Raw genomic sequence first — 16,664 nt, 5'->3', positions numbered from 1 at the left:
GGAGAGGAGGGTTTGGCAAAAAGCAAGTGGAGACTTGGAGGCCCCAGCTGGATTCAGATGCTGGTTCGACCCACCCCTGGTTCCTTGCATTGCTCTTGCCTGGAGATGTGTGAAAACAAGGTTCAGTTGACTTCCCAACGTGAGAAGCAAACTCCAGCCTCAGTGGGGACAAAACGCCCCCTGGCCCCAACACACACAGCACCTGCTGGGAATTTCTTTGTAAATCTGCAGATGGCGTTGTGTCCATTCTATGGCCGAGGTGAAGAGTGTGATAAATAACAGAGGCTGAGGTACATCTAGAATCCTGGGGCATAGTGATGCCCCAGCAGGGTATCCAGCAGCATCCTGAGTGTCTAGTGAAAGGAAAAGGGCTTTGCAAACTCTGCTCCAGCCTCTGAGTGGAACAGTCATATGTGATTACAAAGATGAGGGTGTGGCATGGGCATTTTTATATCATGTTGAATGAAAAAAAGAAAAAAGCAGATAGACATACTTTTGCAGAAGTAACAGTAAGGTTTCCTCCAAGAACTTAAAAGAACAGAAAGTTGCCAGTATTCTTTGGGTTAAACCATAAATTAAAAGCAAAAGGGATCAGAGTAGCAACAAGTGGCGTTACAGGGAGAAAATGGGAAAGGAAGGCTCCAAAGTCTTGACTTTCTAATGAAAGAAGGTGTAATTAGCATGGAATCAGTCATCAGTGGAGCAGAGAGAAGAGAGTGGAGAGTGGCAGAGTACTCAGCACCGTTCAAGTACCACCCATGGGAGAGGGGGCCCTAGTTCAAGGACACGACAATGCCGTGGCAGGTCCTAATCATCAGACTACTAGTTCCTATGCCAACGTAACATGAGGCAGAGTTTTCTAAATTTTGTCTGAGGCTTTTGTGTTCAAAGGTAGAGACAGCAAGTCTCCTTACAGTTGATTTTGTTTTTAGAAGAATTTTTCAAATGGCGAATGCAAGGCAAGGCGGCGCACGTTGTCCAGGGGAAGGGAGAGATTTGCGGTTTGATGGAAGTACCCCTCCTTGAGACCTTAAGATCTGTAGAGTGATGGAAAGGGGCACCAATTTGCATGAGAGGCTCAGGAGCCTTCCCAGAAAAAAGAGACTAAGACCCCCAACCCCTGCTCCTTGCAATTTGAAGTTAGAATCAGGGTATACTAGAGTGCCCATGATCAAGGTCTGTCAGCACTAAAGGTCTCCAGGGCTAACCCACCAGGATGGAAAATGGACTCAGGGATCAACCCCAGGGAGCTAAGCTCAGGGCATGACTGAGGTTGCTTTGAGGAACAACAATTGAGCTCTTTGGTATGATCTAGGGGCCAGAGCAGAGCATCCCTGTGGCTTGAGCAGGGACGTGTCACTGCAAGGGGCCATGTTCAGGCTTGAACCAAACCATGCAAGACCTGTGTTCAACAGTGACACCATATGGAAGGAACCAGAGCAACAGGGCTAGTGGCGAGATCAGATGTTCCAGTTCTCTCTTTACCTACTTATAAGCTGACCTTGGCCAATGGATGCAGGCCTCAAGAGGAAGACACTGGGCTTCCTCTTGAAGAGGAAGAAGGAGGAGGAGAAGAAGAACCATATTCGGCACATTCAGTTCTCAAGTCAGTATATAAGGCAAAAACCACTCATAATTAAATTTGCCCTTGAAGATCCCTTAAGTTGTTCGTTAAGTTCAGGAGGTATATAATTTCATTCAAGACAGGTTTCATTCAAGACAGTTTTGGAATGGGTTGCTCTTTCTTAAGGTGAACACCAGCTGAAGCAGTCAGCATACACTTAGCAGCCATGATGTAAAAAGGAAACCAAACCACCCTCTCTTCATGGCCTAGAATCACAATAACGATGTGGGGAGATGCTCACTCTGAAAGGCACTTGGGAACTGAGACTGGCTTAGAGTGAGGTAGACCCAGCCCTCCCATGGTACACTCACCCTGGACATAGCTCTTCAAATGGGGGAAGCCACTTGTCTCCTTTAAATGATTTCCTCTCTTTTTCATAGCATATGTAATTGAATTCACTAAATTTAAATGCACATACGATGGAACTCCACCACCTTGGGCCCCAGAAACTAACTGAAAATGGCAAACCTGGACTCATACTGGTTGTACCATTAAATAATTAAATTGTCCTGCCAGCAAACACATTTAACCAGCAGGGTCCCCAAGTGATGAGCCTATAGGGGGAAATGCTCTGGCCAGAGGCTGTGTGCATCCGTCCTCCTCGGCAACTGTATTTATCTCTGTGGATGAATCAATTGGCATTTGGTTTATTTGGTTGCCTCTTGTCAGCATCAGAGGACAGCCCTGACCAGCTCAGGGACTCAGATGAGGTTGAGCTTCTGAACCAGTCAGCCAAGGACCACACGCTGGGCCTAGTGAATTCACTTAAGAATGACAAGAACAAACATTTACAGGAAGAACAGTGGCAGCATTAGGGCTGTGGAATGATGGGATTTTTGTTGTTGTTATCCACAATGTTTGTAATTTGCTTACATAACTTTTTAAAGTACCAACCTTTTTAAAAAGACAACTCCTAATCATCCTCCAGGGGTCATTTCAAATGAAGGTCATAAAACTTCCCTGAATTCTGCCTCAACTTTCCTTCCACTGCTCCTTTTTTTTTTTTTGCGGTACGTGGGCCTCTCACCGTTGTGGCCTCTCCCGTTGCGGAGCACAGGCTCCGGACGCACAGGCTCAGCGGCCATGGCTCACGGGCCCAGCCGCTCCACGGCATGTGGGATCTTCCCGGACCAGGGCACGAACCCATGTCCCCTGCATCAGCAGGTGGACTCCCAACCACTACGCCACCAGGGAAGCCCTCCACTGCTCTTTATTTATTTAATAAGCAGTTCTTAGTCACTTACTATGTACCAGACCCTTGATGTCCCTGAGAAAGCAGTGAATTCAAATTCTTCAGGATTCTTTTTATGGTAAGGGGGTTCAGAAGAAATTCCTTGATGAGCCACTTGGACCAGAAGCTGAGCAACGCGTCCACCTAACCCCACTCCAGGAACAGGGCATGAGTGGAGGTGACTTATAAAGACAAGGAAGGCACTATTTTTGGCTGGTCTTGGAAGAAGGGTAGAGAGAAGGAAGGTGTGGAGAGAGAAAAGAGGTGGACATACCCTAAGGTGACCCCCAGTGATCCATGCCTTTCTGTAATCCCCCTCCCTGTGTGGGTGAGATCTGTGACTTGCTTCTAATAGAATATGGCAAAGGTGATGGATATTACTCCCATGATTATGTTATATAAGACTTTGCCTTAGAAGACTGGAGAGAGACGATCCTCCTCCTGGCCTTGACAAAGCAAAGAGCCATGTTGGGAACTGCCTTTGGAGATGGTCAGAAGGCAGGGTACTACAGGTAGCCTCTAGGACCCGAGGGCAGACTCCAGTTGATAGCCTTTAAACAAGGAAATAATTTCTGCCAAGAACCTGAATGGGCTTGGAAGTGGATTCTTCCCTGGCTGAGCCTTCAGATGAGAACACAGCCCAGATGACACTTTGATTGCAGCCTTGTGAGACTCTGAGCAGAGGATCCAACTAAGCCATGCCTGGGCTTCTGACCCATGGAAATCGGTAGATAGTAAATGGTGTTAAGTCACTAAGTCTGTGGTAATTTGTTACACAGCAATAGATAGCTAATATACAGACAGAGAAAGAAAGAACCAAGAGACGGCTGAAGGGCTTACACTTCTAGATGTGATCCTCACCTGTGATCTTGCTCCCAACTGTTGGTGAAGTTGCAAAATTTAGGAACTGCTTGAAGCAAGGGAAATATACTTGAATGGGAAACTGGCAAAGGCTGTGCCTCATGACTGCTTGTAGGAATGTGAGGGCAGAGAAAATCAAGAGGCAGTAAGAACTAGGAATTCATGGAAAATGAGGAGGCTTTGACGATCATGGCATGGGGAATGGTTCTGGGCAAGGTGACAATGTGCAGTATGGAGACGTGTGGCCTATGCCCCTGCAAAGGCCGCCGTGAACACAGATGTGCAGGACTCAGATGGAGGAGTGCTACATGCACTGTACCTGTATCAATGTTGAGGGAGCACCCGAGCATACCTGAGTCAAGGGAGACTTTCTAGAGGAGGTGACAAGCTGCAGGTGCTAAAGGAGCACGAGGAAGGAAGAGGTCACCCCAAGGGGCTGCCTGCTGAGAGAAGGAACACAGGTAGAGGTTTTCATGAAACATCTCATCTGGGCCTTGGAGAAGACTGGCGATGTATCAGGAGCTACGCTGGGTGCTTCAAGTGCATTATCTTATTTCATTCTCAGAATAACCCTGCGAGGGACGGAGGTGTTCTTCCCATTTTACAGACAAGGTCACTGAGGCTCAGATGCTAAGAGACTTGGTCAAGTTCACACATCTGGTGAGTGACTCGAGACCCTGTTCTTCCCCTGGAACCTCTGCTGCCTGCTCACTCCCTTCATTGTGCCTTACAAAGCCACGACTGGCCAAGGATAGGTGGCCCTCCGCTGGACTGCGTGTGCCTGTCTGAGGAGGCGGTCAGGCTGGGGGCTGGTTTGGAGTGGATTCTAGAGAAAAGAGGCCCACGAGCTGGAAGATGTCAGATTGTGGGAAGAATGACTGAGTTGGGCTCTAACCCAGGCCACAAGCCCCACCTCCCTCCCCCTGGGGCTCCGTTCTCTGGAACAAAGTGGCTCTGTGGCTGTCTCCCTGCCGATGGTGAGACCCTCCAAGGCAGGCACAGGTCTTCTCTCCCCTCACATCAACCCCACCATTACCTCCCATACTTCTTTACATCTCATCCTCTCTCTTTGCTTGTCTATTAGATTTCCGTCTCCTGCAAAAATCTGTTACGCTGACCACCAGGAAGAGGTTAGTGTGAATGACAAGGGGGAAGTGAACTGGCCCCCTCCCAGTATCTCACATAAAAACACAGCAGTGCACATGGCTCTTCTCCAGAGAGGGGTCATGGCGACTGGTTCTGCCCATTGGCTGGGCCATTTCTTGCTCAGCAGCATGAGTGGCTAGTCCAGATAAGAATGCTAATTTATTTCTATGTCACTACTGTGCAAAAAATGGTGTCTGTACCCCATAATGTGGTGTGCCAGCTGTGAGTGTGAATTCATTTAACTAACAACACTGTGTCCATCCAGGGTTAAAAGCAGCATCAGGCATGGAGACAGGTCATCATCACTAGTTACCAGTAAATGAAGGGCTGGGAGGATTTCACGGAAGAAACTTGATCTAGGTCTTGAACACAGAGGGGGACTTAGCTAATTAAGAGAAAAGGGCGTTCATGGGAGGGGAGCAGCATGAACAGAGGTGGTATGTGGCACGCTTAGAGGCTAATGAGGTGACCAGCCTGATGCCAGAGGCTTGGCATAGGGAAGGGTGGCAGGTTCTACTGGAAGAGGTGGGAGCACCCAGAGTCATGGGTGCCAGGCTTTGGGACCCAGGCTTGCAGGTTATTGGAACTGAAGCAAATGTGCCTTGATGTGTATCCTCCCACTGCCCTGGAGCAATTTACACTGCAGGAAACCTCTGTCTCCTGGTGGGGGGTACAGCTTGGGGGCCCTGGGGACCGAAAAGCAGCAGTGCTCATGCCAGGCTCTTCAGCTATCCAGCCAGAAGCCCTGATCCCAAGACATCAGGGTTTCTTTTCAAACCCTTAGAACACTTGTGGAGCTTTTAAACCTGTTTGGGCCCTTTGGCAGTTCTGGTTCAGTAGGCCCGGCATGAGACCTGACGTCTGAATTTCCAGAGTAGCTTTGGTGACTCTGCTCTGTCCGGAATGACAACCGCCACACCAGAGTGGTTGCTCCTTGAGGATACGGATGCCCCGCCCTGGGCTGGCCAGGAGCAAGAGATCAGGTGACCGTGAGCGATGGATGGATGGATGGATGGATGGATGGATGGATGGATGGATGGACGGACGGATGGACGGATGGATGGATGGATTATAGACCAGTTGAAGCTAAAGGAATGAGAGCTCAGGGATGGAGCGGTTTGGAGCTCAGAAATGTGTCATTTTCCCCCAAGAAGGTTTAATTCTCCCTTAGTAGGAAAATTTTAAAGCACTTCCATTTTTCAGTGACACAGTTGCTTTGAACCAGCCGAAATTGTATAATAAACAAATGAAACATATGAGCACACACTGGCTTTTCTCAAGTTAATACCACATTTCGTTTCCAGCCAAGAGAAAGCACTTGAGTCTGGTGGTGAGAGACCAAACCTTTGACAGTCAGGACCCAGAGAGCTGGATGGGCCCAAAGTCACTGGGTAACCTGGGTAAACTGAGACTCAAGGTGAGGGTGCTTGTCCCAAGATCACGTGATTTGGGGAGAAGCAGGTCTGGGACCCAGGCCTTTGACTCTGACTTCAGGATTTTAAGTTAAATAACTTGCCCAAGGTCACACAGCAAGGAAATGGCAGGGCCAGGATAGGAACCCAGGTCTGTCTGACTCTAGGGTCTACTCAAGGGCCTCTGCCTTGGAGGCATTTCAGTTCTGAGTAAGAGGCAATGCCCTGGCAGTAAGTAAGGTCAACAATAAAGGACGATTGGGACTTCCCTGGTGGTGCGGTGGTTAAGAATCTGCCTGCCAGTGCAGGGGACATGGGTTTGAGCCCTGGGCTGGGAAGATCCCACATGCTGAGGAGCAACTAAGCCCGTGTGCCACAACTACTGAGACTGCGCTCTAGAGCCTGCAAGCCACAACTACTGAAGCCCACGCACCTAGAGCCTATGCTCCGCAACAAGAGAAGCCACGGCAATGAGAAGCCCACGCACCACAATGAAGAGTAGCCCCTGCTCGTCGCAATTAGAGAAAGCCCACGCGCAGCAACAAAGACCCAATGCAGCAAAAAATAAATAAACAAAAACACAATAAAGGATGGTCAAGCTGCCTAACAATATTGCAATACAACTGGGAAAAAGGGAAACAACAAAAAAAGTCCTGTGCTTCCTGCATCAACATGCTTACTTGGCTGTCAGGTAAATATTTATTTTCTCATCAGTCCCCCAGGGCAGGGCCGTGTACCAGAAAGCACAGTGCATGATTGCTGAATTCATTAATCCACTTGGCAAGTATTAATAAGCACCTATGATGAGCCAGGCGTTTCGTGTGAAGGCCAGAGCGGAACCTTAACAGAGTGTTGTATCTGCCTTCACAGAGCTTACAGTCCAGTGGAAGATAAACAGGTTAGCAATTGAATCCATATAGAATAACAGTACAAAATGAGTGCTGTGCAGGAAAAGGAAATGGGCATGCTGGGGGAGAGTGAAGGTGGTGGTGAAGGGGCACAGGTTGGGAGGGCCTTTCTAAGGAGGTGACATGGAAGTTGAGATCTAAAGGAAGAGGAAGGGAAAGACGTGTAAAGCATTGAGGAAGCGTGCTCCAGGCAGAAGGGACAGCGTGTGTGGAGACCCTGAGACGGAGGAAGGGTTTGGTCTGCTCAGGAAACTAAGAGGTCTGGGGACTGGAGTGAATGAGGCATGACATGAGGTGGGGCACAGGCAGGCAGGATCCTGCAGGGCCTCCAAGGTTATGTTAAGGATGCCAGGGTTTATTCTAAATGCCACGGGAGCCACTGAAGGGTTTTAGGTGAATGAATGGCATGGCCCGCTTGGCTTTTCACAAGATCATTCTGGCCACCAGGTGGAGAACAGATGGGAGGGGAACAAAAACCAGAGCCAGGAGACCAGTGAGGTCACTGTGGAGTCTGCCCTGTGGTAGGGGTGATGCTGGGCTGTAGTTGGGGGGAAGAATCAGCTGGAGTCGCTGCTGGAAGAGCTGGGGGTGGCGGAAGAGAATAAATACGGAGGCTTGAATAACTGGGTAGGTGGAACTGCCGCTTACTGACCAGCAGAACACAGGAGAAGGAACTGGTTTGCGGGTAAAATCTCAAGTTGGTTACGCTAAACTGAAATCCTCGTGAGACATCGAGTGGCAATGTCAGGTAGGTAGTTTGAGTGGCACTCAGAGGGGAGGTTGGGGAGGGAGATCTATATTTGGAAGGGCTGGACTTGTAGGTGGTATGTTAAAGCCGTGAGGACAGATGAGAAAAGGCCTGAGAAACTACAACGTTCAGAGGTTGGGTAGAGAGAGAGAAACTCGGCTCGGGGGAGCAGGGAGCAGACAAAGCCAGAGAGTGTAAGGGCATAGGGAGGAGTGTTTCAAGAGGGAAGGAGTGACCAACTGCTGTATCAACTGCTGTGGACAGGTCACGCAGAACAAGAACTCGGAGTGTCCTTTGGGTCTAGCAATATGGAGCCTACCAGTGACCTTGACAGATTCCCTGACTCAGTGAATGACTCAAAAGAAGCATGAAGAGGAGACAACCACGGAAGCGGGTTGAGGAGTCAGGGAAAGCTTCTGGAGGGAGGTGGCCTTTCAGCAGAGACTTGAAGGCTGAGTCCTGAGAGACCCAACTGCTGCCTGCACAAAGCCGAACTGAGCTTAACAAGGCCTCCTGGGGGCAGCAGAAAGCACCATTACCTGGCCTCCCGGGCGGGGGGACCATTATCTCCACCACCCTAGAGGGAAAAGGTTAGGGTTCTCAGCAGGGAGGCTGAGAAGGCTGACGACCCTGTCCCAGGGGACAGAGCCCAGTACGTCCCCCAGGACTCAGAGGCTTGTCCACTTCCCTCCCTGCGCGCAAGTCCTGGGAAGTGAGGATTCCAAACCCACCGTCTCAGAGCAAAGGGCTCTTAGACACCATCTGGAGCCGCCAACTCATTACACATCTGGAAAATCTGAGACCTGGAGAGGACCAGGGGCTTGTCCAAGGTCACCAGCACACCAGTGGTAGAGACCAGGTGACCTCCAAGGATTTGCTGTGGCCCCACCCTAGTGGGTAAAGACTGAATTCTTTTTTTTTTTTTTTTTTTGCGGTACGTGGGCCTCTCACTGCCGCGGCCTCTCCCGCGGTGGAGCACAGGCTCCGGACGCGCAGGCCCAGCGGCCATGGCTCACGGGCCCAGCCGCTCCGCGGCACCTTGGATCCTCCCAGACCGGGGCACAAACCCGTGTCCTCTGCATCGGCAGGTGGACTCCCAACCACTGCGCCACCAGGGAAGCCCCAAGACTGAATTCTTTAGCCTGGCATTCAAGGTCTTTCATGATCAAGCAAGAACCCATCCTCCAACTTCATCTCCCACCTGTCTGCCCTCATACCCTGTGATCAGCCCTGAACGTTTAGCAAATAGATAGCCTCCTACAGTCCTCGCAGCAACCTTTTGGAGTAGGTGTTACTATTATCATTTTACAGATGAGGAAACGGAGGCTCAGAGAAGTCTGACCTGTCCAAGGTTCCACAGCCAGTACAGCACAGAGTTGAGCCAGGATATCATCTCGTGATCATCTCCAAGGTCATCTTTTCCCCCATGTCTTGCTGCAATCACCACAAAGAGCCTCTCCCTGGGAACAGTGTGTGAACACCCTGGCCCCGAGCTACCCTGGAGTCAGGTCACGTCCCAGGACTCCAAATCACTTACTCAAGTCACTCAAATGTCCACTGAATGGGACTGAAACAACTGGTGTCACTGAATGACCCAGACTCCAGCGCCTGTGCCACAGTCTACGCCCCATGAAGCCCCCAGAGTCACACCGCCCAGAGCCTGCAGTCCAGCTGTCCACAGCAGGAGGAGGCACCTACAGAATCCGTACAGAATCCTCTTCCTCCAACCCCACCCCAGACCTCCCAGCCAAACACCCGCCCCTCACCTGGAGACCACCAGTGGTAGGATCAGCATCTTCAACATCCTCATCAAGAGCTCTCCGGGAAACTGGAAGTAACTGATTTCCTGAAAACACAGCAGGAGTTGGGGTTATAGCAGGTAGTACAGACTTCACAGCTGCTTTACAATCTTCAAAGCACCATTTCATCCGTATTCTCCTGTCTAGCCCATGGACAGCAGAGTCCATGGAGAAAACACTGGCTTTGGAGCCAAGCAGACTTGGATTCTAACCTTGGCCCCCTAGAAGTAGCTGCGGCCTTAAGCAAGTTCCTCGGCCTCTCTGAGTTTTTCTCATCTGTAACGTGAGGGTAATAACCACTTCGCAGGGCCACTGGGAGGCTTAAAGGAGAGGAAGCACATGAAGCACTTGACAGAGGGTCTGGAGGACAGTAAATGGTCAGTAATCACAGCAGATAACAGCTCTCCCCCACCTTTTCGCCATTCACCTGCCTAGCCTTGCTACAAATCGTTCTCATGGAACAGATGATAAGTGGCGAGAGGGCAGGGCTGCGTACTCTTCACACATTCATTCAGCCCGTACTTTGGCAGCCATCGTACTGGGCACCCAAGAGTGAATTAGGCACCGTTCCTGCACTGGAGGAACTGTCAGTCTACTTGATGAAAAGACTGACTCGTAAACAGCATTTTTGAGTCAGTTTCCCTTCTGTACTCGGTTCCCTCGCCCCACACTTTCGTAAATTCTTACCGACCCCCGAAGCAGGGCTCACATTTAAAATACTGAAAGAGAGAGAATCGGATTGGTTTGTGAGACACCACTCTCAATATTAAAGAGCCGTTACTGGGCGGAGTTCCTGCATCGGGCTTCCTCATGGGCTGCTGGTTCCAGACTATCTGCCGGCCCTTGGATTAGTGCGCCAAGCTCTTGCCCAGTCAGCTCTCGCCAGAGTAACCGGTCACATGACTGGCACCTAACAGCGGAAGAGGAAGGTACCCCAAAGCCCAGTTAAGTTTGAAATTCGGATAAACAACAAATATTGGTTCTTTACTTATACTAAAAATTATTTGTTGTTTATCCGAAATTCAAATTTAACTGGATGTGCTCTTTTAAAATTTTTACATTTAACTTAGTTCAATTTTGCTATTTCTGGCAATGCTAGCTTGAGTCCGCTTTCCTCAGAGGGTCAACTTCTGGGTGAGGCCAGTACGTGGACTTGCAAACACCATCTGACTTAAATTTTTGTACTTGTAACTTTTTTTTTTTTAAACACAAAGCCAAACATAACCCTTGGTTACTGGCCTGATGCTTTGAAAAGTCGCAAATTATAGAATGTTGGTGCTGAGAAGGGGTTTTACAGATCTCCTAGTGCAGCTGACAACACAGTTTACAGATGAGGGAGCTGAGCCAGGAGAGGGAGGTGATTTGCCCGCAGAGTGAGTTAGTGACAGTGCAGGACCGGAAAACAGGCCTCCTAGTCCCCTTCTATTACCATTTCCAACACACCAGAAAATCAACTTTTAAAAATTTACCCATCGTGGCTATGTCTTTTGAATTAATTTTAATCCCTGTGTATCTTCTTTAATTTAGATAGCACTATAATGATAAAAAGGCAGCCGTTCCTCACCCATCTCTATGCTTAACCCCAACTTCCCAGGAGTGACCATCCCCAACTCCTCTAGCTGTTTTTCCTTTAGTATTGTTATTTGTAGATAATATGGTTATAATGCTATTTCGAGATATATCTTTTTGACATCTATTAACTTCCCTGCCATGACAGATGAGGACTTAATTCTTACTCCTTTTTTCCTCCTACTATTTCACCATTATATCAATTTTTGGTTTAACTAATTGTCAAGGTTTAAAATATTTTGATCACAAAATATTGCTCACTGTTGAGACAACCATGCCTCCTTTCTGTACAACCTTCAGTTTTTCCCTGAAGTTAAGAATTGACTGATTTTTCATTTACCTTGTTTTCTGTGAGCCACTCGTTAATTTCTTCCAAGTGTTTTAACATTGCTTTTTAAATGTCTAACAATAGTATTTTCTATATACTCAAACACATAGGTCCGTTTCTAGGCCCCTGGGACCTCAGTGCAAGAGCTCTCCATCCTCTTGTTCCAGGTTGGACAGATTGCTCTCTAGGCCCAGTGGTTGTCATGGGTCTCTTCTTCGCTGTCATTCTGGGACTTTTTCCCATATCGGAACCCTTCTTTCCTGGATCCCTTGCCTTCTTTGCTTACTTCTTTGTTTTGCTTTAATATCTCCTTTGGTAGCTTCCTCGTAAGCGTCAATGGGAGAGAAACTTCTGAGTCTTACATAGTAAAAATTTTTTATTCTAGCTTTAACTCTGATAATAGATTGGCTATATATAAGACTCTTAGTTTAAAGAATTTCCCCTCCAAATTTCAAAGGTGTTTCCTCTTTGTCTTCTAGATTCCAGTGTTGCTTAAGATGTTGGGAGCCTTACTTCCTATTCTTTACATTAGACCCAGTTTATTCCCTCAGAACCATTTAAGGATCACCTATTTATCTCTCCAGTTTTTCTGTACTTTTCATGAAGACATACCATGGTATGAGATTTTCTCCTTTCTTTTTAAAAAATTCATAGTGCTGGGGTTTCCCTGGTGGCGCAGTGGTTGAGAGTCCGCCTGCCGATGCAGGGGACACGGGTTCGTGCCCCGGTCCGGGAAGATCCCACATGCCGCGGAGCGGCTGGGCCCGTGAGCCATGGCCGTTGAGCCTGCGCATCCGGAGCCTGTGCTCCGCAACGCGAGAGGCCACAACAGTGAGAGCCTGCGTACCACAAAAAAAAAAAAAAAAAAAAAAATTCATAATGCTGTGTATACCTTTTACTTCAGAGAAATGTTCTTGTTTTCTCTGTGAAATTTTTCTCTCCATTTTTTTCTGTTAGCTCTCTTTAAAACTCTTATTAGTAACTTGAATGTTAGACATTCTAATTTTCTTATATGTTTCTATTTTTAGCTCATTTTGTTTTACCTTCTGGGAGAGTTCTGCAGCTTTATCCCAGCTATTGATATTTTTATCTTGGCTCATCTATTTTTAATTTCCCAAAGTTCTTTCTTGTTCTCGAATCGTTTCTTCTTTTTGCACCCTGTTCTATTTTATGGTCACTGTACCTTCTCTCATATCTTCAAAGAACTTGAGGAAAGGTTTTAAGAGTTTTCTTCTACTCCCTGCATTGCCTCTGCTTCATTAGAGACCTACCGTTCTGTTCGTTTGGTCTTCGGCTTCTGCTTGTGTATAAGTGTGACACACTAAACTGCTGTGTGCATGAGTGGGACTTGTCAACTGATGGCTCCTCAAGGAAGGCTAACAGGTGAAGATGTAGCTTTTTCACTGGGGGGAGGGTGAGATGGGGAGAATTCCCCTTCACAGCAGAATTTGGAGATCTTTCCTCTGAGGCTTCAGTGAGACAAGTCCCTTCCTGCCTCTGGCTGTGTGTGGGGTGGGAGGTGGGGGGATGGGGCTGTACTTAAGCCCAGTTGACAGCAGTCTTGTGGGGACCCCACGCTCAAGATGCAGATGTCCACTAATTCACCTGAAGCATGCGCCTCACCACCTCCCCTCCCCCAACGCTTACAGGTGGGCCTAACATCCCTAAGTCAACCTTCTCTGGTTCCTTGGGACAGGCAGGGGGATAGAGTTAGTGGATGAGGGGTCCCCTGATTACATGAACTGTAAGGGACCTAGGGGTCGAACTGCTCCAGTTACAAAATTCTAACCAACGTCCCTGATTTCAGCTGCATGCTTAACCCTTGCCTCCTGCAGCGCCTTGCACTTTCAGGTCCAGAGCCCTTCTGGAGTTCTCCAAGACAAACTCAGGTGGTATCTGCTGTCATTCTGCTTCTACAGACACAAGATTTCAGCTTTCTGTGCTCTACTAAATGAGATCATTCAACTCTATCCACTTCCCATCCAGGAATTATTGTCATTCCTTGACTTCTTTTCTCGGTTGTCTCCGTTTGTATTGTCTTTGTTCTTGGGAGTTTATATTTTTAAACAATTCCATTACTACAATTTTAGTGGTATCCCAGGAAGGAAAGAAAAATGGGTACAATTATAAATTCATCATGGTTTAACTGGAACTCTCAAAATGATCTATATTTTTAAATGAGAGACTTATTTCCAAAGATAAATCTTGTGATTTTGTAAGTTCTTTTCACAAATAGGACATTCTACCATTTTGCGTATTGTTTATGATTTTTGCCTTGTTGCATAAGCTTACAAAATAAGAGGGGTTTGGTTTCTGAGTCACAGGCAGAGATCAAATAAACAACTCCTTGATTTCAAAATAAGATGCTGACAAAGCCAATTCCTGACAAGTAATTGTTCTAAGACTCCACATCCTTCCTTCAATTTATCTGGCAGGTTAATCCAGACCAGAACATGTTAGCGCTTCCAAACAGATGGGGAAGGCAGCTTTGGCAAAGGAGGCGCCAGATGAGTTTGGCTTTTAAGAATAGGCATTCCAATTTGTTTTCACAAAATAATCTTCCTGCAAGAAATATATTTTCGTTGCTGAGGAAAATTAAAGAAAGTGGCTTGCAAATTGTTTGTGCCATTGCCAATTTAATTCAGGCATTAGTTGAGGGTTCTCTCTGTGACACTGAGCTAGGCTCACCTTTTGGTTCAAGAAAGCCCATGTGATAGTCAGCAAGTCAAAGGCTGATGGGAGAAATAGACTCTGAACAAACAGCTCTGAAGCAAGACCTCCAGCAGCTGGGTTCCAGTGGAGGGACGAGCATGGGGTGAGTGTGGGAGGAGAGTGGGCAGATGTGGGTAGGTCTGGAAGAGTTTTCATAAGATACGGGATCTATGAGGCGGTTCTTGACGTTGGTAGGACTTGGACAGGTGGGTAAGGGAGGGAGGAGTAAAGTAACACTCACTAAGCACCCGCTGTATCCAGGCACTGATGAATCCTTGTTTACTCCTCACAGCAATTCTAGCAGACATACAGTCCCACCCTCCTCCATTTTACAGATAACGAAACTGAGCTCCAGAAAGGAGACAGGAGTTGGCCTAGGGCCACACAGCCATTCACTAGTAGAGTCCAAGTTCAGGGTTCCTCTGACTCCAGAGTCTATGCTTCTCCCTAAATAACTGATAGCACCTTAACAGTGTAACTATAGTAATAGCGGGCTCAATTCCCAGAGAGGCGTGTTTTCCTTTTAATGGAAGACGAAATCTGATACCTTGAGCCCCGGTTGTAGAGAACATATTAGATATCACTGAACTGCAGGAAGAGGAATATTATGAAATAAGGAATCTTCCAGGAGCCCACTGACGAAAACTCTCCTTGACCAAACTTTAGACCGGCCATTCTGAGCCCTCTTTTCAACTAAGCCTCATCCTTTCTTCGTCCTGCTTCACCCATTTGTAGCGAAAACCCTGCTAAGTCAATTTAGTGAGAATCCCCCCAACTCTGCCTTCAACAAAGACCTTGTTAGTGGGTTTAGCAAGACTCCCCCTCCCCTATCCTTGATGTCTCCTCTTAGTAATTTTCTAGTCACTGACCTCACTGTGCTCATTGGCTGTAAATCCCCAGCTGCAGTTGCCGTATTTGAGTTGCTCCTGATCGCTCTCCCCTGTCGCCATGGTCTTAACACCTATCACAGTAGTCCTGAATAAAGTCCTTCTTACCGTTTAACAGTGTTAGAAAAGTTCTGCCTTCCACAGCATGAGTGTCCCTCCGTCTCCCGCATGAGATGAGCGCTAAGTGAGAAGAGGGCCCTTCCCCAGGCAAGGCATCATCACCCTTGCAGTTACACAGGCCAGAACCCTGGGGGCCTGCATTGCCTCCCTGTCCCCCCAACCCCACATCCAATCAGCCACCACATCCTGACGCTACCTCTTTGGGAAACAGTTCTCAGATCTGCCCTGCTCATCCCCACTGTCATGTCTCACCCTTCACCTGGCCCCCTGCCAGTCCCACCACTACCCCATCCTCCACTCAGCACCAGAGAGATGTCTCCAAGCTCAGGTCTGACCATATCACTGCTCAAAGCTTCTCATGGTTGCCCCAAGCCCGTGCTCGGTGGTGGGATCTAGAGGCCTGTTGGCCCCTGTGCTCTAGCCCCTGCCTCACGGCGTACATTCCAGCTTCTGTGAACAGCTTGCTCCACCTGCCCCCCACCCAGCCCCCCGCAAACCTTTCATGCCCCTTTGCCTTGCTTCTGCTGTTACCTCTGCCTAGAATGCCCATTCCGGCTCTCTGCCCGTGAGCTGCTTTAGGAGGTATTCTCTGATGCCTGCTTTGCATGCTTATAGGATCCCATTCTTCCCTCCCCTACAGCTCTTAGCCTGTGGTTATTCCAAGAAGGCATCCTTACCTCTCTTTCACCTGGAGATGCTGGTGTGAAGCCACTTCCTCTCTCACTCTAGTCCTGCAATGCGTTTATCACACCCACTTCACAGAGGAGAAAACCGGGACCCAGAGAGGCAAAGTGACCCACTGTCATGCCATCGGGGAGCCACGGAGTGGGAATGTGACCCCCAGATTCCTCAGGCCCACCCAGCCCTCCGAGATGGGGACCCGTGATGCCCCGCATGGCTGACCTGTGGTGAGAGGTGCCGGGTCCTCAGGAAGAAGCCGAGGAGGCAGCCCACGGTGACAGAGAGCACAGACAGGATGAGCAGTCCATTCCGCCTGCACACATCCCGCCCTCGTGCCAGGATGGCACCCAGCACCATGGCGAGCCCAGCCTGCTGGCCCAGGGCACAGCACCATTCCATGCACGGGAGGCCAGCCCGGGCACAGGGTCCTGGCTGGGGGCTCTGGCTCCTCAGCCGGCAGGTGGTCAGGGTTGTTAAGCGCTAGTTGCCAGCCCCACGGCCATGGCCCGCGTGGTTGCCCCAGAGGGAGGCCACAATCCTATTACCAGCTGCATCATTAGGAGCCGGGAGCAGATTAGAGCCTGGGAAATTAGAGCAGGCCATGTGGTTGGGGGATCAGACCTCAAAGCCAAGTGCTC

General features: G+C 48.7%; 1 protein-coding gene across 2 annotated transcripts in view; it reads right to left on the bottom strand.

Annotated features, from left to right (window-relative positions):
- SLC1A7 (solute carrier family 1 member 7) overlaps positions 1 to 16,398 on the bottom strand; it is a 46,249-nt gene extending 29,851 nt beyond the window's left edge. Inside the window, exons 1-2 of one of the 2 annotated variants that reach the window (XM_030870170.2) lie at positions 16,249 to 16,398; positions 9,697 to 9,776 (exon numbers count right to left, since the gene is read on the bottom strand). In XM_030870170.2, coding sequence (XP_030726030.1) covers positions 9,697 to 9,776; positions 16,249 to 16,383 — 215 coding nt within the window. In that variant the 5' untranslated portion in view covers positions 16,384 to 16,398. The remainder of the gene's footprint in view (positions 1 to 9,696; positions 9,777 to 16,248) is intronic. The other variant, XM_060305448.1, reaches the window with a different exon arrangement.
- Between the last annotated feature and the right edge of the window lie 266 nt (positions 16,399 to 16,664).

The sequence above is a fragment of the Globicephala melas genome, chromosome 1 (genome assembly GCF_963455315.2).
Source record: "Globicephala melas chromosome 1, mGloMel1.2, whole genome shotgun sequence".
In the NCBI taxonomy this organism is placed as follows: domain Eukaryota; kingdom Metazoa; phylum Chordata; class Mammalia; order Artiodactyla; family Delphinidae; genus Globicephala; species Globicephala melas.
Note: the sequence above shows the minus strand (reverse complement) of the source record. Positions and strands in the feature narration are given on the sequence as shown.